Raw genomic sequence first — 26,684 nt, forward strand, 5'->3', positions numbered from 1 at the left:
CCTGGTCCGGCTGGACATAGGACTAATATAGCTACCTATCACGGTCTATATTCTATTATTTTCTTAACTTCTCAAGTGCTAAGGACCGTTGTTGTCTGTAATACATGCTTGATACCCGTGGTCCTCAGCCAACTTTTGGGTCCCCTTGTTTCATTAAAAAGTACTTTAGCGCAATCGCTGGATTGCAAGAGTTTTTCACAAACCCTCTTCTTGAGGGTGGGCCTTCCTAGTACCCTTATAAATTTCCCTCTAATCCCCTTCTCTAACTCTCTGACATGTCCAAACACGCACCTCTGTACACAGACGATTATATCCAGCAAATCTGCTCAAGACCTTCCCTTCACTCTTACACCCCAGATGCACCTACCGTAGTGAGCAGTTCCCTACCCGATCAGCTTGAGAAACTCAGAAAAAAACAAGTCCGTCTCCAACTAATGATATTGATGTTAACTGATTACCTGAAAGCTGAAGTAATACCAAAAAGCCTCCAATTAAGAAAAATTCCTGGTATTTTCACAGATAATCTGAAGTATATTGCCAATTTCAGTTACATAGGAACTACCTGTTCCAGACACTGGCTGGTCTTAGGGATTGACATAGCCACAGAAACACTAAAATCACTGGAGGTGGAAATTACTGACATAGAGAAACAGCCGCAGGACTCTGATCCCTCCATTGATAGCAAGAAACTGCTGGAACAAGTTGAAAAGACAGTAGCAGACTTCTATAACAATAGAACTTACGCAAACCCACAAACTAGTAGACCCTGGGGGCGTTATAACCGTCGTCAGAATCTTGTGGGATTCTCTGACACCTCCGCTGACTCCTCAGACAGTTCAGATCCAGGAGAAGGGGCCAGCACAACCAATAGACGGGGTGGTAGTCATCCTAATTTTTTAGCCAGAAGCCAGCCCAGCACCCCACAACGTGGGCGAGTAAAGAAACCACAAAGATGGCACAACCCACCAGGAGAACGGAAAACAAGGAACAATTTCTATCAATGGTAGTCAACACTACAACACTGGTGGAGATTATTCCTATCTTTAACTTATTCAGGCATACTCTTCTAGACCAGGAACTAGAACTCCTTAAAAAAGGCCTGTCTTTCGTGCCCACTATCCTCCGGAATTACATGGAATTGCAAACAGAACTCCTAAGATTTGTTAGGACAATCCGTCTCAAAGCCTTTTTTCAATTACATCCTTCACCCACGTCCAACTCCAACACACCATTTTGACCCCCCTCTACATTCTCACCTTCTGCTGGAATATTACCCTCTGAGATCCTAACATTTGAGAAACTGGTCCTCAAGGATCTTGCTAACCTAGAGCATACCAAGATGTCATTCCTTATAACATTTCGCGCCAAGAAAAGATGCTATTGATAGACTCAAAGCTAATAATTCTTTGGTAATTAAAAGCGCAGATAAGGGTGGCGGGATTGTGATCCAGGAAATTGAGGCTTATAAAACCGAGGTGTTAGGCCAACTGAGTATTACGGATCACTACCAAAGACTTCCAGGTAATCCTACCAAACAAATACAAGAAACCATTGCCAAACTTACATCTCAAGCATGTGTGGATGGGTATCTAAGCAAAAAAGAATATAACTTTCTCAATGTAAAACCCCCCGCCTGTCAGTAATATATACCCTGCCGAAAATCCATAAAAACCTAACCAACCCCCCTGGACCCCCAATTGTTTCAGCCTGCGGATCAATCTTGGAACCACTGGGGGAATATGTAGATTTTTTAATCAAAGATTTCCTCCCTCACACAGTCTACTATGTGAGAGATAGCATGGCTATGATTAACTTGGTGGAACACTTTCCTTTTGACCCCTCACATGATACCCTATGCACTATGGACGTGGAAATATTATATACAAACATTCCACAAACAGCAGCTTTACTTGTCATCCAAAAAGTCCTAGATTCAAGACCTCGCCCCCACGGGGTTTCATCCCTATTCATACTTCAGTTATTTGAAATATGCTTGACTAGAAATTTCTTTGTCTTTGAGAATGTGTATTACCAGCAAATTAAGGGGACTTCTATGGGGGCTATTTTTTCCCCCAATCTGGCAATTCTGTTTATGGACCAATTAGAGACTGGGTCCATCCTCACACCCTCCAACCCTTCCTTTGCGGGCATCAAACTTTGGCGAAGGTATATTGACGATATTTTCCTTATTTGGAATCAAGATAGTGAGATACTACATCAACTCCTTCATTGGCTGAACTACAATTGTTCCGGCCTTTCTTTCACAATATCTCATGACAAATCCTCAATTGCTTTTCTTGACTTAACAATCTATCACTCGGAAGGGGAGTTGCTAACACGACTCTATAGGAAACCCACTGAGCGTAACACTCTCCTAAGTTACACCAGCAATCATCCTAGGGCCCTTAGGGACTCGTTACCCTATTCACAATTCCTTAGAATCAGACGTAATTGCTCCTCAAAAGAGGATTATTTCAGAGAGGCATTAATTCTATCTAACAAACAGAAAAACCGTGGCTATCCACGTAGAATAGTCAAAATGACCTCTAAAAGAGCTTGGTATTGTCCCCGTGAGACTCTGCTTTCACCTAAGAGTAAAAGTCACCAAGAAAGAATAGCTTGTGTAACAACATTTTCCCCGGCCTCTAACAAAATAGGAAAATCCATCATCAAACATTGGCCCACAATAAATGCTGGCAACATAAATATTGACAGACCTATATTTGCGTTTCGCAAAAGTAAGAACCTGAAGGACCACTTAGTACGTGCTGCCCTCCCCTCTCCCAACACACCCTCGACCATTGAATCTGCATGGGGCTTTCCGCCCATTACAGGACATGCCAAATATGGGGGATGTAATGTGTGTGAGTACACGGTTGAGGGAAAGAAATTCACCCACAATAACACCACGGTTGAAAGGCGATCTTTCTCAAAATGAAATACCAGTAATGTAATTTACGTCATTCAATGTCCATGTTCAAAACTGTATATAGGACAGACAACCCAAAAAGCCAAGACAAGAATTTGCCAGCACAGGAGCCGCATCAGATGTAAAACGCCTAATGCCCCGTTGGTGGACCACTACTCTGAAGCTGGACATAATGAGAACGACATACAATGGACGGTCTTGAAAGTTCTGAAGTTGCCGCAGAGAGGTGGTAACCTTGCCGAGTTCCTTATTCGGGAGGAATTAAAGACAATAATCCAATTTGATACCATAAGAAATGGTCTCAACAGAGCGGAGGATTGGACTGCATTGATATAAGACAAAAGATTGTTGGGCTCAACAATCAAGAGACATTGTTTTGCTCCCCTAACTCATCATTCTGACTTTCTATAACTTGCCAATACAGAATACTGTGGAACATAAAGTGATATGGAAATGTACTGTTCACATGTATATTTCTCTGCGCTGCGCAAATTTTGCACTATAATTAACACCATCCCATTCACTCCATTTCGTCACTCTGGCAAGCCCTTGCACCAATCACCATGAGGCACCACTTCACCACTCCAAGATGGCAGCCTCACTCAGTCACCTAACCTTATCACCACCAGAAGTGACTAGCCTCCCCCACGTTTAGCTCAGCCTATAACTGCTGCGTTATCAAGTCACGCAAAGTAAAACCTAATGGTTGCGACTAGGCAGAGCATACCTTTAATATCTCAAAGCAACATACTCTTCATGGCACAAATGACCATCACAACACTCCAAGATGGCGGCCAGAGTCAGCTTTTTATACGACCCTTCCTTTATTTTCCTAACTCACGTGACAAGCCTATCCCTCGTGACAGACGTGATCAACTTTTAAGTAATGCACACAGACCATTACCGTGTAGCTGCGATCTGGCAGAGGACATTTGGGATTAAATTCCAACAGAGAGACACTTGCAGACTGTTGCAGTCTCCACCAGCATAACTCGGTAAGGGACGACATCGCCATTGCGAGAACTATGAGTACATCACTCGGAACCCCTCCCTAACTTTATATTTTTCAACAGCGACCACTGAGCGCAGTTCGTTAACCTAAGACATGAACCGGTTGATCCGGATTTGCCCAGCACACCATGGACGTGCTGCTACAGAAATCCAAGTGAGACTTCTCTCACCCCCTTCCAAAAGGTAGATCGCGCCTCCTAGTCCCGCTTACTACACGCGTCCTATAGCCCACCACCACCCCAGCTCACTCTTGACGTTTATGCCCCAACAGCACCCGCCCCGTTGTTTTCAGATCCCTGAAACACCAGGATCATACAGCTCCTCCCGCGGGTAAGCTGGCACTACCTTGGTAATAAGCCTATCCCCAATCGCTAATCGCTATTCACTCGAAATCCTGATAATTGCACGCTCCTCACTTAGATCACTGTGTAGGCACAAACGCTGCAATTTTTTCACTCAACTTATGATCGTTAAAACAAATCCCTTGAAATGAGGAATTGCCCTGATCATGAAGTGAGCCTCACTAATCACACTCCCTGCATGAGTGCTCCTACGCTGCACGTGGAACGTGGATATAATTAGGCACGATCCAAACAGCATGTCACGAAGAAATACACGATGAGGTCTTTTCACGATGAACTCGATTGTAATCACCGAATGTACAGCATGGTATGCCGATTCCGAAAACAATGTTTATAACTGCGTGTATTATTGTCAATAAGTTTATAGTAATCTTTCTTAACTCAGCCATCGGTTGTTCTTTTCTCTCCCTGTTTTTTCCTTCTCAATTTTTTCACTAACAGGCGGTTTTAAATTGTTAAATACCAGGCAAATGTAAATATTGTTAGTCCTGATGATGATCCCAGGTTATTTAGAGCAAAGGGATCGAAACGTCAACTTCTTCTAGTGCCCACACAACTTAACATTGTGTGTAATGCTGTTGTGACCAGCACTTTGGCGATACTTCTAAATTGAAACACTGACTTGAAAGTAGACAATTTTTGCTCTGCCTTTGCCTGTAACCTTTACATGTTGTATGTGTTTTTCCCCCTGTACTTCCCTCTTAAGTACGGTACAGGATTGTGCCCTACTACTAACGGATGTTCGATTATCTTAGGTTCTCGATTTTTGTGATTTACTACAAAATAAAATCCTTGTCCGGCTGGACATCGGAGTAATATAGCTACCTATCACGGTCTATATTCTATTATTTTCTTAACTTCTCAAGTGCTAAGGACCGTTGTTGTCTGTAATATATGCCTGGCACGCGGCACATGTTACACCACTTGTGAGAATCGCTCTTTCGTTTTGTTGTAGCTGGTCTTCAACTTTCAAACACTCCACACCATTACACTTCCTATGTTATTTCCTAATCAGATTCTTGGCAGAAAGATCCTTAAACACATGACACATAAGGATTGTCAAATCTGTAACTTTGAGTAGACCAGGATCATTGGGAGATCCGAACCTCTATTTGTAAACTACTAGTATCCGTGTGACTTTGCTATTTCTAATCAATCTAATTGACATGGACTTGTATATAGTCAGTCTAACTGAAAACTAATGAGGTAATTAGCTCATTCCACAATGGGAAGATCATCCACTTTTACAGGAATTTACTAGATGGCAACCTAGAGAGTTACCCTATACAAATGCCCTGGTGTGTTCCTATATAGCCTGTATGGCTGGATGGTCCTGCATCTTTGCATTTTAACATTCATTAGCCCCTCTTTTGCTTATTGTGAAGAGGAGATATTCTGGATTTAAGTACTACATTGGTGAATCAGAGTTGTTGGAATAATGATAACTAAGGAAGCAAACACACAACACACGATAAACCCATAGTACCTACGTGTCCAAAACTGACCTGGAAAGGGAGAAAGAAGAAAGCTGAGAAATGAAGCTAGATGAAAAGAAGCCAAGTAGGCATTCTCCATTTTCCACATTTCCTGCCCATTCGCTCCCATACGAGCACTCCAGTCCTCTTGGAGAGACACAACATGTCCGTTTGTCTTGGATTATCCCATCTGAATTAAGAGAGGACTTCACATAGTTGAGTTGCGAGAACACTACCTACTTTCCCTTCACCATCCCCCTTAAATGAGCCAGGAAGCCCACCCATGGCTCTGTTCCCACAGCATTATTCCTTAACATCAGCTAGGGTCTTCTATCTTGCCTACATTCAAGGGTTCATACCAGGGAAGAAAAAAAGATCACCACAAACCTTTTGTCTAAAATAGTAACCAGCTTTGAGATTAGCTTCGATGATGTTATGTTGATCAATTGAGAAGTGTTTGACAGTTCTGATATGAAGTCATTAGATTGATATATAGATCTTTGTTGTTGTTCACGCCTTGAGATCTGCGAGGAATAGATAGCGGTGAAGAGATTTAACAAGAAACCAGCGGACACATTTCGGTCTCCTGAAACCTGTTCAAGGCTACAAAGAAGAAAAATTGAAATTTGAGGTCCTAGATGGTCTATACCATAGGATAAGTTTTCTAGTTCATCCTGGCTGGTCCTGGTTTTGAGGGAGGGAAAACAGCTATTATGTGGTATTGCTTTCTATTTTTTTTCTCTTAAGTTATACCACTAGTATTAGAAAGCAAAATAACCATATGCTATCTGAAAAGTGAATACATGAAAGAATATACTCTCTAATTAAACATAAAGTTCAGTCCAATTGTTACACTAGTCAGTAAGATATACCACGTGGGACTTTATTTCCCTCTTTTGAGACAAGGATGTGTTGGGCTGAGCTGGACAGTTGCCTTTGTGGTATGGACAGTCCAGGTACTAAAATGACTTTTTTATGTCTGGCCTCTAAGACTGCTTTAGCTGTTTTGCCAAACATTTGTTTAAAAAAAAAATAATACACAATATAACTAAATATATTAAAATTTAACAGGAGCTACAGAGTGTTGATTAAGCCTGTCTGTATCCAAGGAGATTTTAACTTCACAAGAACCTCCTTTCCCCCCGCTCACCAGCCTGTGCTTAAGGTCACTTACCCCTCATATACATTTCTTACTGGTTGTTGCATCTGTGCTCTGATTGGTTGCTAGGGCTCGGGTTTTTATTGGACTTAGGATTTGAGTTCTGATTGACTGTTAGGACAAGGGTCCTGATTGGTTCCTAGGGGCAGGGTTTTATATTGGACTTAGAGTTTGAGTTCTGATTGACTGTTAGGATGAGGCTTCTGATTGGTTGCTAGGGCTAGGGTTTTTTTTTTGGACTTGGGTTTGGGTTTCGATTGGCTAATAGGGTTGGGGCTGTTATTTGTTGATATGGCCAGGTCGTTAATTGGCACTAGGGATTATAGGTAGGCTTCCCATTGGCCACAGGTCACCTGACCTACGGCTATTTGACATTAGTACTCAGGGTGTTTTAGCCTAGGCATTGAGGGTAAGGGCAGAGAGGACAAGGGCAGTTGTCTATTTGGGCGTGTTCAAGACAGTTCGGGTCTAGGGCCAGAAATGCTGCCCTTTTTACCACATGCTAGCAACCACCATATCTCATCAAGACCCTAGAAACATAGTCACACTCTCTCAGAAAATGCACACTACTTTCCTACAACAAACAAACCCTATCCACATTTCAATATCTCAACAAACACTGCAAAACCAAAAAACCACACCTATACACCCTTCTACCCAAACTACTACACAATACTACCTACCCCATCCGACATAACACCACTCTGTCCTATACACTAACAAATCCATACATTACCAACACAACACAAAGCCACATTATAAATAACTTTAACCGATCCAGACACATTATCCCTGCTCTTAAAAAATGGCAGCTCTACCCTCTAATTGCTCCTAACAGACCACTTTCTATCACTACCAAACCAAAACCCAGCCCTCCATTATGTCATCTATCCTCCTCCTCTTTTTACCAAAAACACACAACAAATCATTATACTCCACTCAACCACACATATCACCTCTTCCAGTGATCAAATATAACACAAACACTCAAAAACTCTTGTCTATCCCCTCACACACACTACATACACTTTTTCCAAAACACATCACTATCCCGTTACCGTTTAACCTTCACTCACCAACAGTACTTTACATACAGATGCTTCTCAGAAAAGCACTACATCAATATCTCCTCTCACTTCTCTACAAAAACAAAACATAACAGACACATCAGCACATTAGAATCTCACACACACAATTACATAATACATATTGTCACAAATTATAAACATGCACCCACTCCTACCCTCGTGACTACACAAATAATACGCATCCTAAACCATCCTTACTCCTAAATGTACTATCTTTACCAACACCTACCACAAATATGCCAAATACAACTCTCATTCACCCGCCGCTCATCCATTGCACAATTTAAAGCCTTAAAACAAGAACTACATATTCCACCACCACCCCAACCCATACATCTTCCACCTGAAACAGCCGCAAACAATAATAAACATGCCCCTCTTCATAACTTTGCTATTCTGTGTCTATTACTCAACAAGGCTGCTGTTCTACAAAAACAACACAGCTCAACATCTCACTAGCAACCACCATCCCCACCACCTAAACACCCAGACCCATTGAAATGGCCTATAAGCCTGATGGATGAGTAATCAAATATAGAAAATACAGCACTATTGCTACCCTCATACAGGCTATCCCAGCTCCAATGACACACCTGCTACAAGTCCAAAATATACTGCTCACGTTTCTAAAAACAAAGTTACACCACCACCAAAACACAATCTCTAAACTGACTACTAATAAATGCTCAATCGCTTTCTGAAAACAAGCAATATACCTACAACCAATTCACTGACATACAACCAGACTTACTCTTCATAACTGAAATCATAGTTGGGAGATAACATGACTCCAGTGTTGCATGATGCATCAAACTGTTACTCAAAATAATATAGGCCAAAGAAGAGGTGGACTAGCTGTTATATTCAAGCACACAAAAAATGTCACCAAAACTGACTACATTTCCATAGAAGGTTGTGAGACCCTCATCACTGGATGCAACCCTACAACAACTTCCTCCTGTAACTTTCTCATCCTTTACAGACCTCCACCTAGCAATGCAACATTCCCAGACACTTATCTAAACACAGTTTCAAACCTTATAACACTACACTACAACCTTTGCATTTTTGGTGGCCTAAACAATCGGTATGACAAGCCCATTATACCCCATCCAAAAACATCATCAACCTACATCAGATCGCCCACAAACCCACACACATCATAGATGTCATTCTTCCAAATCCAGAACGTGTTTCATTTCAAAAGATTGCTCCAGTCACACGGTCAGACCTCCATTTGGAAACTTTCCAACATAAAACACCACATATCAACACACCCAAGACCACCTTACATGCATCCACCTATTGACTGTGGTTCAAACTCAGTTTTGGACACAACTGACATCCAACACAGATCTAGGCACAATGAATTCTGTTAAAAACCTTTGAGTGTCTCCAAGAAGGTTTTGATATCTTGATACCTCTAAGAACAACAAAACAGGACAAAGGAAAACAAACACCTTGAAGAAAAACAGAACTGAAAAGAAAAAAAGTAGAAGCCCGCAACAAACCTGGCCCAAAGCAGATAACAATCAAGGCAAACTTCACCTATGCAAACCTAACAGAATATACAAATAGACAGTCAAAAAAGCTAAAAATGGTACTATTGAGACAAAATTCTAAATGTGCAAATAAAGAATTTTCATGAAATTCTCACTGAAGTTCATAAACCTAAATGCAGAGAAGGAACTCATCCCCTTGCTCCAAACTTTACAGAAAAACTGACAAATAATTACACTACCAAAACAGACAAGTTAGACTCCAATTTAAAACAAAGGAAAACCATCAGCACCAACCCATTTCCAAAAATTGCCTCCAGGAGTTGGCTAATGTAGCCACTGCATTCCTTTAACACCTTGGCTGCTAGGTGTTCCCCCCCCCTGTGCTGGAAATTGCTCTTAGTATGTATTCATGACGAGCTCAGCTCGTCATCAGCACAGCTCAACTGTGCATCATGACGAGCTGAGCTTGTCATCAGCATCAAAAGGGTTAAACAAATATCACAAAGTGAATTTATGGATCTGGTCAAAGCAAGCAGGCCTTCCAGCTGTGCTTCTGACCCTTTTCGACCACAAATTTTCAATAATATTCTTTTATCTACCCCTGCTGCCACGGTAGTGTACCGACTAGATTTTTGGACCAGATGGAATCCGCTCCTAGGAGCCCCTCTAATCCAGCCGGAACGTAAACAACTCCCTCCTTAGAACGTATTTACAATGGATATAGGCATATGTATAACATCTCGTACCTAAGGATGGGGAAAATAGCAATAAACAAGCATTGGTTCTACAATATCCTATTCACACCTATTAGTCTCCCGGCCACATAAGCCCAGACTAGTCTACCCTGGGGCAGGTCTGATAATGTACCATTTCGCACTTTATTCACTTGACACGCGATCCGGCGCGTCTACACACGTGGGCCTGCAGTCCCAGTGCTCTCATTTATACCCGGTCTGCAATCCAGCAGACCTACACACCCCTCAATCTTGGGTGCTCTCATTCACACACGGCCTACAATCTGGCAGGCCTCCACACCGTATCCCTCCGGTGCTCTCATTTACACACGGTCTACAATCCAGCAGACCTACACACCATCTACCTTAGGTGCTCTCATTAACGCCGTGTACCAACGACGATCACTTTCCTATGAATCCTCAGGGATGAAATCTGTAGTTATCTATTCAGGGTAAAACTACGGCAATGGAAATTAGTATAGTGTTCGAATTATAATATGTGCCTTCTGCTCTTGGCATCAAATGTTCCCTATCTCCCTACTTATTCAGTCACTCCTTACCTGACCGGGATTCACATCCGTTCATGCAAACAACGCCTGACTAGGAGAACTAGATTACTATGATTGAACAAGAATACAAGGCACATGTCGGTTCACCAAAAATGGGGGCATTTATTATAGTAAAAGAAATAAACACAATACTACACAATATATATATCTATGTGTATATATGCTGCAAAGAAAAAGTAAAGGTTAAGGTGCGCGCTTCGCAAGGGAAGGGGCAGATATCACCTGGTTAATATGAAGTTTGGACTCGGCAGTCATCTAGGTTCTCGTCTCGTCTCTCTCTGTGTCTTGGCTCGTCTCAGGGGCCCACCTCAGCCGTCACAAGTACACGTCTGGGCCGCTAGGCTCAACCTCCTCTGCTTCACTCCAAGTCACTGGAACCTTGCTCGTTATTAGCTACCGTCTCTCTCTCTCTCTCTCTAGTTCTCAGAGAGTCTCGGTTTAGGAATCTTTTCTCGGACTTCAAAATGGCGATTGTCTGCCGCAGAAATAATTAATGGCATAGATGCTAACGGCTAGCTGCCGCCTACGGACTGACTGACTCATTGCCTAACACTTTCGCTAATATGGAAGCTGTCCCTTCATGGAAAGTTACGGCCAGTAACCTGCCGCCCACCAAATTCTTGTACCTCCCCGTACCAAGGACACGTTCCCAGGCGGCCGGCCTGAAGTTGTGTCTTCGGAGTGGAGAAAAATACAGTCTTTCGATAAGGGCCAGCCTGAACCGGCTCTCTCCAAGCGAACAACACCTTGAAACTAAAACATTACATTTAACCTAGAAAGCCTCTCCAGCTACCAGGCAGAGGGCAAGATGGAGTCTGTCCCGTTTAAGGCCTGCAAGGCCCAAAATATGCATGACTCCATAGAAAATATACTAATACTCTTACAAAAGGACGGATCATCACTAATACTTATATATCTATCCCCTAACTTTAGTTTATAAGCCCTGATCTAAGGGAAAGGGTACGAAAATGCCCTACTGTGCCTAATGGATAGGTCCTACTTATAGTCCTAATCCCTGTACTACAAGGGTAATAGGCTGGAGTCATTGTCCATCATCCTCGTTCTAAAAAGGGTCGGAAAAGTCGGTTATTACAGGTAGTAAGAAGAATTCTTTAACTACGGAAATCTTTCCAGAAGACCAAAAAAAAGTCAACATGTGCCCATTATTGGAGAAAACAAACCTAGACCCACATGATCACAACAACTACAGAACAATTGCAAAAGGACCTATTCTGAGCAAACTGATAGAAAGAGCAGCATTCGCTCAGATGTCATTATTCAGAGAAGTTAACACCATACATTTGAATAACAAAGTTGGATTCAGCCCAGTAAGAGGCACAGAATCTGCCCTCGTTGCCATCTGGGATAACCTTAAAAGCACAGTCGACCAGAACGTAGTAGCTGCATTACTTCTTTTGGACCTTTCAGCTGCCTTTGCCACAGTTGACCATAACACTCTAATACAAAGACTCCTGCCGGCATAAAGGGGACTGCTCTCGACTGGATCAAATCCTACCTACAAAAAAGAACAAACGCCAGCCATTCTCCCTAAGTTTTGTTCTAGCAATACTTCACCCAAGCAGAAATCCCTAAAGGCTCTATCAACTCACCCATGCTTTTCAACATCTACATGAAGACATTAATGGCAATGATCAATTAATTTCAGCTTCCATGCTATAAGTATTCAGATGACACAAATACTTGTGAAACAGTAAAGCCCCCACCCGCCAGGGCTGTCCCTTGTCATCTCTGATTTTTGCTTTGGTGATTGAACCCCCAGCGGCCTGGCTGAGGGTCAATTTGATTATCTGTGGCATTCAGTGGTTTGAGGAGTTGAGCGATATAATCATGCTCTATGCTAATGACGTTCTCTTGTTTCTGGATTATCTGGGTGTGTCAGCTCCCTGAGTGTTCCAGATCTTATGTATCTTCAGGTTCCACTCTGGCCTTCTCACGAATAACCAAAAATCTGCAGTCTATCCTATTGCTCCCTGCCCAGTAGATATGCCATGAGCATCGGGGATACTAATTCTCAACCTCGTGTTCAAATACTTAGGGATCTATGTCACCGATGGCGTGACACACTCCTTTGAACGAAACCTGGCACCTCAAATGGACAGCCTCGGACACAACTTTAAATTCAGGTGTGCTCTTCCTCTGTCTCTTTTGGGACACTCTGCTATTTTTAAAATGATCTCCCTGCCACGTCTCTTCTATCAACAATACCTTTCTAATCGATAAAACCTTCTTCAGTAAGGTCAATGCTCAAATTAGACTGTTGCTGTGGGGAAGAGGTATGCCCCACAACATCTCGCTCAGAGAAAATGTTGCAAACTGGATGTTGAGGGTGGAATAGCTACTCTTGATATTCTCCTATTTTACTGGGTGATGCATCTGCTTCTTGTAAATGATTGGTGGTTTGGGGGCTTTGATGATCCTGCGTATGCAGTAGAGGGATGGATGCTGGGGGCCTGGACCTCCAACACCTGATATATGGTGGACCTATTCCCACAAGCTTTCCCACCAGCCACATGAGCAGTGCTTGGGGTTTGGAATGAGGCCTTGAAAGCTGCTGGGCACCCTGTTGTGGCAGGTCACCAGACTTTCACATCTGACCTCTCTGAGGGGCTTTGCAGCCTGGGACATTATAGGCATTTCCACATTAGGGGATGGGCTCACAATTGGATGCTGAAGCCCATCCAAAACCTGCAGGAATAATATGAAATGCACCCCACACAGTTCTTCCGGTATCTGCAGCTTTGCCACTCCCTTCTTCCTATCCTGCAATCAGTGGAGGATATCCCCGAATTTTCCCTACTGGAGGCCAAAACCCTCCTCACAAATCTCAAGGAGCATAAATTATTGGAAATATACAAAATGCCATTGTGCAGCATAACAGACCTGATTGCGTGGGTACGGTGGGTGTGGGAGCGGAGACTATGCCGACTGGATGACGAAGATTGGCGAGAGGGGGTGGAGGACCCAGAGAGACTGTCATAGGCTTCCAATTTAGATTAATTTAGTTTAAAGAGCTCCACCAAGTTTATTTTACCAGAGCTCGGCTTCATCACAAGGGCCTGATCCCCACAGGAAGCTGCCTGAGGCAGATGATCATCGGAGAGGCTTACCACACACTTTCTGATACTATCTGTCATTGGCCCCCTTTTGGGGTGGTGTGCTTGGGGTACTGCCCTGCATCATGTTGTGCTAATCTAGTGAAGAACTGCAATATTTGAACCCCTTAAATCTTCCACAAAATGGGAAGACCATACATACTAGTGAGCCTTTAGGCAATTCCCAGGTCACCCACTTTAGGGAGGACAAGTTGAAGACTTGTGCTTTTAAGCAGGGCATAACTGCTACATTGGCAACCAAATTAAAAGCATCGATAAACCGCTCACAGTGTTATACTTAAATTCAAGGTCCATACCTAAGCACTCACTTGAGCTCTAGAGCCTTTTAGATGCTGAATAACCGGATGTCTGTTTCATTACTGAAACATGGCTTCATAGCCAGGCTTCATCTGATGTAGCGATAGCCTTCCCCTCTGAGAACCATCTATTTAGGCTTGACAGGGAAGTGGGTAGAGGAGGAGGAATCACAATTGCAACTAAGGCCCCAACTGAGATCAAGGTGCTGGCATCCATCTCCAACCCTATAGCTGATATAATGATTTTTAACATTGGTATTTCCTGTACTGAAACCTGGAGAGAAGCGCTTATTTATAGACCCCCCAGCTCTAAATCAAAATTTGTTAATTATCTATTAGAAGCAATAGTATCACATGTTCTGGCGACGGATAATTTTATTCTACTTGGTGATTTTAACTATCATGCAGAGTTATTGGCGGATCCTAACACCAACCATTTAGTTGGAGCAATGGACACACTAGGGCAGATCCAAAGGGTAATAGGCCCAATGCATTTAGCTGGTCACAAACTCGCCCAAATGTATTAGTGAATCTCCTCTTCCTGTACTATGGACTGATCACTGTCTTTTGAAGTTCAGCTTGCTTAAATTCTCGCAGGGGAATCCAGGGCGGAATAGAAGAACATTGATACAACCTTGGCGTAAATTAACTTCCAATACTTTTCTAACACATTTTAAATTACAACAGATATACCAATCGGACACAGTGGAGAAGACCATACTTAATTTAGAAGCGTCCATTGTAGATGCTCTGGATAAAGCTGTTCCTATGATCAACATTAATGTGAAGAACATGGCATCACCATGGTTCAAAGCGTCCTTAAAAATTGATAAGCAAAACAGTAGAACAGCTGAACGCAAAGGGGGAAAACTAAAACGGAGGAAAATCTCAAGAACTATAGACAGCTTCACATGAACTATATGAAAAATATTAAACTGGCCAAGAAGATCTACCTAACTCAGCGAATAAACAATGCTGCCCACTCCAGTAAGGAACTATACATCTCCTCGGGTTGAGCAGTCTTTGTTTGTACCGACTCAAGAGTGGGTAGACTCTGTGTCTGCTTTCTTTGATAATAAAATCAAATCCATCTAAGCTTCTTTCCCACTTATTGATCCGGGTCAATCTCAGCAAAGCAGTAATCCACGCATCATATCCTCTTTTGAGGAAACCAACGATGCCCCACGGTTAATGGAATTTGAACCCATAACCATTGATGAAGTACTCGAAGGCTTAAGTAAAATTAAATCAGGTTCTCCAGCAGACCCACTTCCTCCTTGTGCCTGTACTAATATTACACCTTTACTTGCCAATTCTGTAACTGAAATTTTTAACATGTCATTAGAGCAAGCCAAAGTACCGCTTAGGTGGAAACATGCGCAAGTCAAGCCAATTCTTAAAAAACCATCAGCTGATCCTTCCCTATCAGTGCATTATCATCCCATTTCCTTGCTACCTTACTTTGGGAAGGTACTGGAGCATTTAAACAACAAACGGCTCACTGCTTACATAGAGAACCACGGTTTTCTGGACCCGTCACAGTCCGGTTTCCATGCTGCTCATGGAACTGAGACGGCACTTCTTGAGGTTGTTGACAACGTCACGCTCACTCTGGACAGAGGAGAACCAGCAATTTTGGTTCTCCTTGATTTGTCAGCGGCGTTCCATACCATCTCCCACAGTATTTTGAATTATCGACTGTGGGAGATGGGTATCAGAGGGAAGGCTCTGGACTGGCTCCAAAGCGATCTAACAGACCGCTTCACCACCGTTCATGTTGAGTCATTAGTCTCATGCAGTCATCCTGTTACTGTTGGGGTCCCACAGGGCTCTAGACTCAGCCAGATGCTGTTTAATCTGTATTTGACTCCTTTAGCCTATATCATCAGATCGTACGGTTTTGAAACTGTGTCATATGCTGACGATACACAACTACTTGTCACCTGAGGTTCTGATTATGTTGGCACACGTTCAGGCTTCAAGACCTGTATGATCAATATAAATAACTGGATGAGTAGAAACAAGCTTCAATTGAATGGCAGTAAAATCAAAATCATTCTTTTTGGTAAAGAAGAGGAATTCTGGTCACAAGATTGGTGGTCTTTGGAACTGGGCTCATGTCCCTCTCCCAAGTCAGCAGTACGAAACCTAGGTATCACAATTGACAGTACTTTATCTATGAAAACCCATGTCAATCAGGTCCTAGGTATCTGCTATGGAATTATGCACAATCTCCGTAAAATCTTTAAGTGGCTGCCCATTGAAGCAAGGAAACCGGTGGTACAGGGTCTAGTCATCAGCCGTCTTGATCATGGCATTGCCCTGTTCACACCATTAAATGAGGATCTTCTATCCAAGCTTCAGAACCTTCAGAATACTGCGGCCAGACTGGTCCTTAACCTTTCCCCCAGATCTCCTGCTGCCCCTAACCATAAATATCTACATTCGCTCCAAGTGCGACAAAGAAGTCATTTTAAAATTCGGAGCCTTACCCACAAGACATACTGGCCCTAAGTATTTAGCAAAAAGCTCCAATGGTATATACCAAGGAGATTGCTAAGGTCCGGCACTAAATCATTTTTGGTGCAGCCGCGTGGACGTACATCTCGGAATGGCTGTCGCTCTTTTCATACCTTGCTCCTATGCTGTGGAACAAATTGCCATCACACCTTGTATCCATAGCGGATCATAAATAGGGCTCCCAGTTTTCCGTTTTTACTGATTTTTACAGATAAATACAGACAGAAAACTGTTTTTTTTCCTGTCTGTATTTATTTTTAAATACAGAAAAATATGGAAAATATGTCTTCTTTGGATGTTTTTTTCTGCTGTCAATCAAGAGTGCCAGGTCAGTAGGTGTACAGATTGAGAGTTAGGGGAAATGAAAAAAGGCAACAGATTTCCTAGTTAAGCTTAATTAAGTGCATATTTACAGTTATTGATGCTAGTCTACTATGCTAGTGTTTTCAGATAACGCTATTGCACGGTATACTGCTGAAACCTTTTGGGCATTGAAAGGTGAATATACATTTATCAGTCAAATAAATGTGGAAAAATACCCATGGCAGCTTCATTTATACAGAAAACACAAAATAGAAACGGACAAATACAGAAAAAATTGGCAAAAAATAAATATGGATAAATACAGACGGAAATGTAGAAAAAATAAATACCATAAAACCGGGAGCCCTAATCATAAATGTTTTCGTAAAGATCTTAAAACTTGGCTTTTTCCCAAGTAAGTACTCTCCAAGTAACTACTTGACCAGGTCAGGAGCTGCAATCTGTCGTTGCTGCTTGTTTCTGTTACAAGCGCCTTGAGACCGTCCGGTGATAAGTGCGCTTTACAAAAATATCTGACTTGACTTGAGAGGGTATTAGGATGGGACATTCCATGGGACCCAAAACTCATCCTTCCCCATATCACAGATGATCTGGGGGAACACGCTTTCAGAGGGTTTATCTGTGCTTGGGCCTAATTGTCGCTGAAAGAGACATCGCTAGGGCCTTGAAAGAAACAGTGGCCCCCCCTATGGAACACAGACCAAGGGACTTGAATCATTGATTGGGATTGGAACGTCCAATATGCATGTCACAGGGTTGGCCCCAGAAAAAAGTTTAAGATCTAGAAGGACTGGACAGACTACAAGGGGATACAGTTAGAGCCCTGCCCAGACAGGCCATGGTCTAATGGTGGGGGCATATATTACTGCAGTGTGGACACTCTTGATGCACAAACGGGAGGATCGGGCCATGCCCTGTTATGATATTGATTAATGTTCTCGTGACTTGTACGATGTGGTAGTTCCACTGCTTTTTACTGTACTACAATGTGGTATTCTACTTTATTCTTGTACTGCCCTTGGTCGCGACACTTCTCACCTGAGTAGTAAAATCAATAATATGTTTTTCCCCCCCAAAAAACTTGAAAGCCCCAAGAACATTGGCCACTCTAAAATCTTCAGTTGCCTTATCAGTGGATGACATGGAACCATCTCAAATTGAATGCTTCCAAAACGGAAATACTCACATGTGGCAATTGGAAATATTATGACCCACTCTGCACCTCACCTGACCATCTGGGAAAACCACCTAAAGTATCTAAGGAAGTAAGAAACCTTGGAATTACTAAGGACTCCAACATATCAATGAATGCCTAAGTGAACAAATTAGCGAGATCAAACTTCATCACCATGAAAGCTCTGCAACGCATCTTCCCTCACCTGGGATTTACACACATGGTCCAGGCAACTATTTCTGTTGTACTGTCTAAACTTGATTACCCCAATGGCCTCTACCGCCGATCATCTCTATCAACTATGAAAAGACAGCAACAGAACTCTGCTGCCAGACCACTCCTACATGTAAAATTACAGGCCCACATCTCACTGCATTGAGGGCCCTAGATTGGTCACTGGTTGCCAGAAGATCCAACTTAAAGCTGCTTTCTATCATTCACCAGGAATAAAATCACCAAATACATTCAACAAAGGGGCCTCACCTCAAAACCCCACCATACAAGAAAAAGACAAATGTGGCACATCGTTCTCTTTTCATGCATCCAAACTATGGAATTCACTGCCCCCAAACATCAGATCCAAGGATACCTATCTTATCTTCAGAAGACTACTCGAGTTACTTCTTTTCTTCATAACTACCATACTTAGACACTGATGTACAACATATCGCTGTGTATGAAAAAAGGTATTCAAAATGATATATATGTATCTAGATATGTGTATTTCGTGTACAAATATGTATACTAACAATGTTTTTTTAAATGCATAGATAAATAAATATTCTTTAGGTCTGCTTAATAAATGTATATATTACTTATGGCTAGAGATAGATAGATAGATAGATGGATAGATGGATAGATGGATAGATGGATAGATAGATAGATAGATAGATAGATAGATAGATAGATAGATAGATAGATAGATAGATAGATAGATAGATAGATAGATAGATAGATAGATAGATAGATAGATAGATAGATAGATAGATAGATAGATAGATAGATAGATAGATAGATAGATAGATAGATAGATAGATAGATAGATAGACGGAGGGGCGGATGGACAGAGATAGATAGGTAGATAGATAGATTCTAGTCTTTACATGTTTATAGGCCACTGCATAGTTTAAATATATGTTATTTGATTAGATGCTTATGGGTCTCTGTTTTTCCCAATATGTAAACATATTTTTCTCATCTACAAGTGCTTCACTTTTGAAATAGTGAGGCAAACATAACAATTTTTTAAAAAATGAGTTGTAAAAAGTACACAAATAAATTTGCTATTGGTACAGCAACACCTGAACGTCTGAGTTTATGCAATGCAACCCCATGCCACTGTCAGCTGTGTAGTGAACTCTCTCCCATGCCATTTACTTGAATGACACCTGGCACTGTGAGCTGTTTAGTGAGCCTGTCTCTCGTCCTATGTGCCTGTACGTTTTATGCACATGCCACTGTAAGATGTGCAGTGAGCCCTCTCTTGTGCCATGTGCCTGTATGTTTTATGCCAATGCAAGAGAACTAATGAGCCCTTTCTCATACCACTGTAAGCTATTTAGTGGGTACCCTCTGTACGGCACATGCCACTGTAAGATGTGCAGTGAGCCCTCTCTTGTGCCATGCACCTGTATGGCACATGCTAATGTAAGCTGTGTAAAGATCTCTCTGTGTACTAAGCTTTGTAGTGAGCCCTCTCTCATACCATGTGCCCCTATAGCATATGTCATTCTAAGCTGTGCAGTGATCCCCCTCTCTTGCTCCTGTGCCTGTGTGGCATATGTTACTGAGAGATGTATGGGTTTGGGAGCTTGTCTTTCCTTAATGTCCTCAGGAGGCAGGACCTCTTGTTCTCACCTGATTATACGTGGTTCCAGAGTGATGGGGTAGACACTCAGGAGAGGTGCTTCTGTTGTGAAGTGGGTCAGGGTACCTTGCTCCATCACAGAGTACTCCTGCCTCGCAGGGACTGTGCAAAGAACGTCCCAGTCCTCAGGATTTTGTTTCTGAACCTCCTTAGCAGCATAAAACCCATCTGTGAGCACCGTGCGGCCTCCAATTCCATTGTGCTTCTGGCAGTGGAAGATAATAACACTGAGGAGGAGAAAACAGAATTAAGAGCCAATCGAAGACACTCATGAGTGTACAAACATGGTTACAAATAGTGTCAGATTCAATCAAGATACACTCCTGGGTCTCCAAACACACGGGGCTTTCACAATGGTAACTTAAGCGTGTGAGTAATTTTCATGTGTACGTTTACTATACTCTTGACTATTCACCATTTCCGAGTATAAAAATTCTAAAAAGTGTAGACTTATCTGTCTACACCTCCTGAAATGAGGGTTGAGCTAAATGTATGAGTGTAAGCTAGGACAGCCACATGAACAGTAGTAATAACCATACGATGTCAGCCACTGACACTGCAACACCCTCTAACAGAAAAATATGGAGGTCAGGACTTAAAATCGAACCCCGTAGAAAATAATAGCATATTTAAAAAAAAAATTACACGTAGAAGAATAAAGACATGTTATACTAAGCTCCATGTGTGGCATAGTCATTGGAGAGTACCCATGCTGGGGAGGGCGCTACAAGGCAACATGATAGGGGAAGTAACCCGAAGATCGACACAGCTCTTCCAGAGAGTTTGCTGTGGTCCAGAAAACTGCTTGTGCATGCCACGTGTGCCTTCGTCGAAGTGCGGGATCGAAGTTTGCCATATGTGGAATCAAAGCACAGCTTCAGTTCTGTCAGTTGAAGTTAATGAAAGCTTCACTGAGAAGACTACACATCAGTGGCCGAGGACTTGTTGGGAAGGCCACAAACAAAGGTACAGTGCTAATAAGCAACCTAAAGCCATACATTATATGGAGTGATAAAGTTGCTAGCAGAAGCGCTGTGAGGCAGAGATCAACCAGGTGTCAGGATGCTTACAAGCAACAAAATTAAAGGGCATCTGCTTACCAGAAATGAGCGAAGAAAGTAATTGTGATGCAGCGCTGGGGGAAGGAACCCCGGAAGTAATACATGGGGTTGTGCTTGCTGAGTTGTTCAAACTTGAGGCAGCACACCACCACAGCTGCCAGGTGATGGTTCAGAACAACTCCCAAGGTCTCCTGAAAGCAAAGGGCTTCTATGGGGACCAAGAGGGAGGTCAAGGTTCCACAGGCTCTCCAAGATGGCCCAGAGGCCAGCAGAGCACAGGGCCTAAGAGATGGTATGGATGAAGCAGGCTCTAGCGGACAGCAGATGGTGTTGGAAAGAACACCACCCTCAGCATCAGCGAATCTCGTAAATAGTTACAATGCTGCTGCCTTCTTGAAACCACTACCGCCTCTTAATACCCCCAAAAATCTGAATATTGGCCACAGTTAGATGCCTGGATAGAGACATTTATTTATTTAATTGATGTGATGGAAGAAGCAGGTAACAAGAAGATTGTCAACTACCTTAAGAATCTTTCTGGAGCAAGTGTAAAAGAAGACACATAGAAAATGCAGCGAGCTGACGAAATTGCATAAATCAAATCAAAGCAGCCTTGAATCTCAAGTTTAATCCAATACCAAATGTAGATTACAAAAGGTACATCTTTAGTCAAGAACAACAGAAAGCCAGGGAGACCATAGAACAATTTGTTGAGAGAGTGGATGTGCTCATCAAACACTGTAAGTTCAATTCATGTAATGATGAGGATGCTGTATGACTCAAAGTGATTGATGGATGCTTGTCAGATTCTTTCAGACAACAAATCCTAAGAGAAACTCCTAGTCTGGGCTGAGTCTCATAGCTGCCAGAGATGAAGAGTGTGCTGGTCGACAAGCTACTGACACCGAGGCCGGAGGTGCCCAGAGTGAGTCAGTCATGAATGTGAAAAGTAAACCAAAGCACAAGGCCAAGGGATGCAGACTGAGTTTGCCACTAAAAAAGGTGTAGTTTTTAGTTTCCACACAAGGTAAATGTCTCGCCATTGGGCAACTCTGCAAAGGCTGTGGAAAGGAGAACCATTTTGTAGTGGTTTGCAAGGCAAAGGAAAAAAGTGAGCGAGTCACGGTGCACAGATAAAATGGCCACCTGAACGTTCCAGATGCGACGTTCGACGCTCGCCCATTAGGCCAAGCGACCACATCATCTGAGGCAAACCGACACCAGATGAAGTTGATCTCAACATCTAAATCTTCTTCAAACAATTCTTCTGTATCAATATCAAGTGAAAGTGAAGAAGATGGTTGTGCCATTTTGATGTTTACCTCAGAGAAAAGTACGCATGTTGGACTGGCCGCATGTGATGAAAAATACTTGTCCAAGAGAAGTCGGCATGACAAATCACTAAAGCCATTCAAATACTGAAAATCACAATAAAAGTCACTGGTTGTTCAATACCTTTCACCATTGATAGTGGTGCATCAATAAATATAATGCCTGAGGAGAAATATAATGAACTGTCTCTATTATCCCAAATTACGTCATCGAAAACTAAAGTATACACGTGGGCTGCATTGATGCCACTAAAAAGTCAAGGTTCATTTATAGCAACAATCAAAGATAAGAAAACAAACATACAAGCACCCATAAATTCAAAGCTTCTAGAAAATAAAGCTATTGAAAACACTACTGAAATGACATATTTTGATCCAAAGCTTCATATTGAGGTTGTTGTTGGCGCTAGCCCTGTTGGGTTAGGAGCCATCCTTGCACAGCACAGCCGACACCCAAATGCTCAAAGACGTACTGTGACACATGCAAGTCGAAGTTTGTCCCAAACTGAACGTGCTTGTTCACAACCTGAGAAAGAAAGCTTAGCAGTGGTGACCGCTTGTGGACATTTCCACATATTATTGTGTCGGAAGTCTTTCACGCTTGTGACAGATCATCAAGCATTGTTGATTATCTTTGGCAATCCAAAGACAAAAATCCCTCCTTGCATTGACATTTGGGATCTGCGATTGCAAGAATACCTCTACATCATTATGCATCATTCAGGAAAGATCAGAACCAGGCTGACTACTTCCCACAGAGGTCAACAGAACTTTGCACCCATTCTAAGATGACTGAGGCCTACATCAATTAAAACGTGAAATACTGCATCCCAGCTGCTATTGCATTGGAAATATTGTCAGCACCACAAATCAAGACAGTGACATGCTGAAACTGAAAGGACCTTATTACCATTGACAGTGAATATCAGAAGTTTCATAATGTCAAAGATGAACTGTTCATTACTCTGAAAGGTATTATTCTAAGAGGTTTGACAATTGTCATTCCAGAGAGTCTGTGGAAACGGACAATTGAAGTGGCCCATGAATGAAATTGTGGAATTGTTTCCACCAAACGAGCTCTCCAAGGCTGCTTTCCACATCTCGATGAGAGAATTGAAAGAGAATTAAAGGCCTGTCATCTATGCAACTGCTTATCATAAACCACTCAACACACCTTAAAGATGTCAGAGTTGCCAACACATGCATGGGAAAAAATTACCGTAGACTTCTTCAGTCCTCTTGACAATGGCCCTCACCTGATGGTGATCGTTGATGAATGCTCCTGTTTTCCATTGACCGAAGATCTCTCATCAATCACTCAAGAATGAGTCTTTGAGAGATTAGACAATATTGTCGCAACATGGGGTGTTCTTGCGATCTTAAAGTCTGACAATGGCCACCTTTCAACAGTCGAGAGTTAAGAGACTTTCTCAGTCACCTTAATGTGAAGCATCAGAAGAGCACACCTCATTGGCCACAGCCAATGGCCTTGTCGAATGTTTCACGAGTAATTTCAAGAAAGCTGTCCATTGTGCTACACTAGGAGAAAAGCTGGACCTTACGACTCTCTTCAATTCCACTCGTTGGGCTTACTGCTCAACACCTCACGCAACCACTGGTGAAAGTCCAGCAACCTTGATGTGAAGGAGAACCATGATGACCAAGTTACCTCAACAGACCACCAGAAGTTCATACAGTGAGGAAGAAACCTGTGTGAAAGACTTGGATAGTAAAAGCAAAATGAAGACCTAGGCAGAAAAGCGTCAGCATGCAAAAGACCTTACGTTCACTAGATGAGATTGAGTGCTTCTTCGTCAGAACAGAAAGAGACCGCCTGATGATGCTTTCGATGCTAAACCATTTCATGTTGTGACCAGCAAAGAACACATGGACCCAATTACATGATATTCCTCATATTTCTCACATGTAGATTATTGCTCATCAGGCACTGATGTCAATGTAGAGCCTGGGTCTGAAAGGACAAGTGAAGAATCCCTGAATGCTGCTGTGTCTACATCACCAAGGCCGGTCATAAACACTTCTGCTGCCTGTCCCCAGTTTCCGAAGACACGATCAGGACATGTGATCCAAGCACCACAAAGTCTAACTGAAGACCTATGACTGTGTATATATTTTCAAAAAACTTACAATGTAGTATTTAATAGAGGATAAGATGTAGTGTTGTGTGAGTATGTAATGAGGGAAACCGTTGTGGATAATGATGGATTTAGTAGAACTGTGATGTAAGCATTAGAGCTTAGTGAAGTGAACCAGACATCATCTGGTCAAACAATGCAAATCACTTCCTCAACTCCATCTTCAGTCACATCTGCTCCTTTTTAGGAATAACACATAAACTGGTCTCAGTGTATCACCCCCAAAGCAACAGCGTTGTTGAGAGACCCAACAGCCTGTTAAAAATAAAATAAGCAAAATATATGCCAGCCTTAATAAGAAATGGCCCCAGTGTCTGCCCCTGGCATTGTTTGCACTAAGGAACACACCCAGCAAGGATCACCATCTCACATCACTGGTAGACTGATGGATATACCCCTCCCAAAGATCTGGACAAAATTAACTGTTGAGGTGAGATCTCAAGTGCTTAGAACTAACCAAAACCACTAATTTCCTATCCAAACAGGTCAGCCATCGGAACTCCAAGTGCACCACTGTCAAGCTACCATATCAAGCACCTCAACTTTTTGTATGGAAATTGAAGCAAGCCAACTGAAGGACTGTACAGAGTGATCTTCGTAACACCTGCTGTCCTCAAGGTGGAGGGGAGAGATGCATGGGTCCACCTATCCGATGTGTGTCTGAAACCATCGAAAAACTAAGAAACCCCCAATCACCAGAGGATTCATCCCAAGGCCTGAAATGTTCAATAAGTTATGTATTGTTGTACATTTGTATATCCTTTGTTTACTATGGGTGTTGCAGCATCCATTTACCACCAGAGAACTGCAAAGCCAAATAGAGTCTACCCGAAGCGATCACAGCACTTGCGTAGGGACCTCTCTCACATCACCGATGCCCCAGTGGACCCGAGCCTGCACGCCTCCTCTCCCTTCCTTCCCCCTTTGTCTTTGGAATGACGTACCCCCCCTGACTTCTTTTTTGCACTTTAATTCACGATCCCTGGGTCACTTACATGGAATTTATGACTTTTTATCTTTTGCCCTGCCCGCCATTTTTTTGCTGTTCTCTGCCGATTCCTCTGTACCTAGACCCGCCATCTTGTTGAACCTTTGTCCTTTACCCTTTTCCCTCGTTCCCCACTTGACTATCCTCAAACATTATTCCTGATTTGCCTTTTCTCCATCCCCTCGTATCCCCCCACCTTCTCTCATAACACTACTTTTGTCCCCCTCTACCTTCTCTCCCCCCTTTTGATTTTCCCACTTCCCCTGTTAATTTCCGTGCAACTGTCTTTTATTTTACTGTACCTTGACTGTACTATTGTCGTTTCCATGTAATCATTATGTAACTTATTTAAACTTGGAACTTGCAACTCGCTGTGGTGTAACCTAATGTAAAGCGCTCTGATACCTACGAGTATAGCCAGCGCTATATAAAACTCATTAAATAAATAAATAATTACACTGAACTCAATATAAGCATTTCAGACACACTACACAGCACCCTCTTATATAACACCGGGTATCAGCATATGGCTCCTGTGGGCTCCAAGACATCAGCCAGGTCATTTTACGTCTGTTCACTGATACTGCATAGAGTAATGTTTTTGTGTGGTTTCCTACAAGTGGGGGTTTCCAGCTGTAAAAAGGCAGTCTTCAAATTGGGAAGAATGCAAGTAACTAGGAAAATAGTAGCAGTCAAAACTGAAGTGCAGCAAGTCCCAAGAAAGGTGACTGTCATGAAGTATGAGTTAGATAATGTAATTGACTATTCAACTATTGGGGGTAATGTTAACATTAATAAAATGAATGTCAATTTTTATAATAATAAATTGAAATGCAAGAACGAAATTGCATCCCTATTATCGAATTCACCCCTCATGAACTCTCCATCAACCTCACTCAGAAATATGTGGTCAGGCAGGCTCTGGGACCTACGCTTGAGGTTACTGATTGACAGGTCAAAGGTGAGGTGGCACATAGCCAGCAAACAAATGCATTAACAGGAAA

The 26,684-nt window shown here is 42.4% G+C and overlaps 1 protein-coding gene across 2 annotated transcripts in view; it reads right to left on the bottom strand.

The window, feature by feature from the left end:
* Positions 1–26,684, bottom strand: part of LOC147689453 (trimethyllysine dioxygenase, mitochondrial-like) — a 480,372-nt gene that overhangs the window by 25,917 nt on the left and 427,771 nt on the right. For both annotated transcript variants that reach the window (XM_086942230.1, XM_086942229.1), the window contains exon 6: positions 20,135–20,371. In XM_086942230.1, coding sequence (XP_086798356.1) covers positions 20,135–20,371 — 237 coding nt within the window. The remainder of the gene's footprint in view (positions 1–20,134; positions 20,372–26,684) is intronic.

The sequence above is a fragment of the Lissotriton vulgaris genome, chromosome 10 (genome assembly GCF_964263255.1).
Source record: "Lissotriton vulgaris chromosome 10, aLisVul1.2, whole genome shotgun sequence".
NCBI classification, from domain to species: Eukaryota; Metazoa; Chordata; class Amphibia; order Caudata; family Salamandridae; genus Lissotriton; species Lissotriton vulgaris.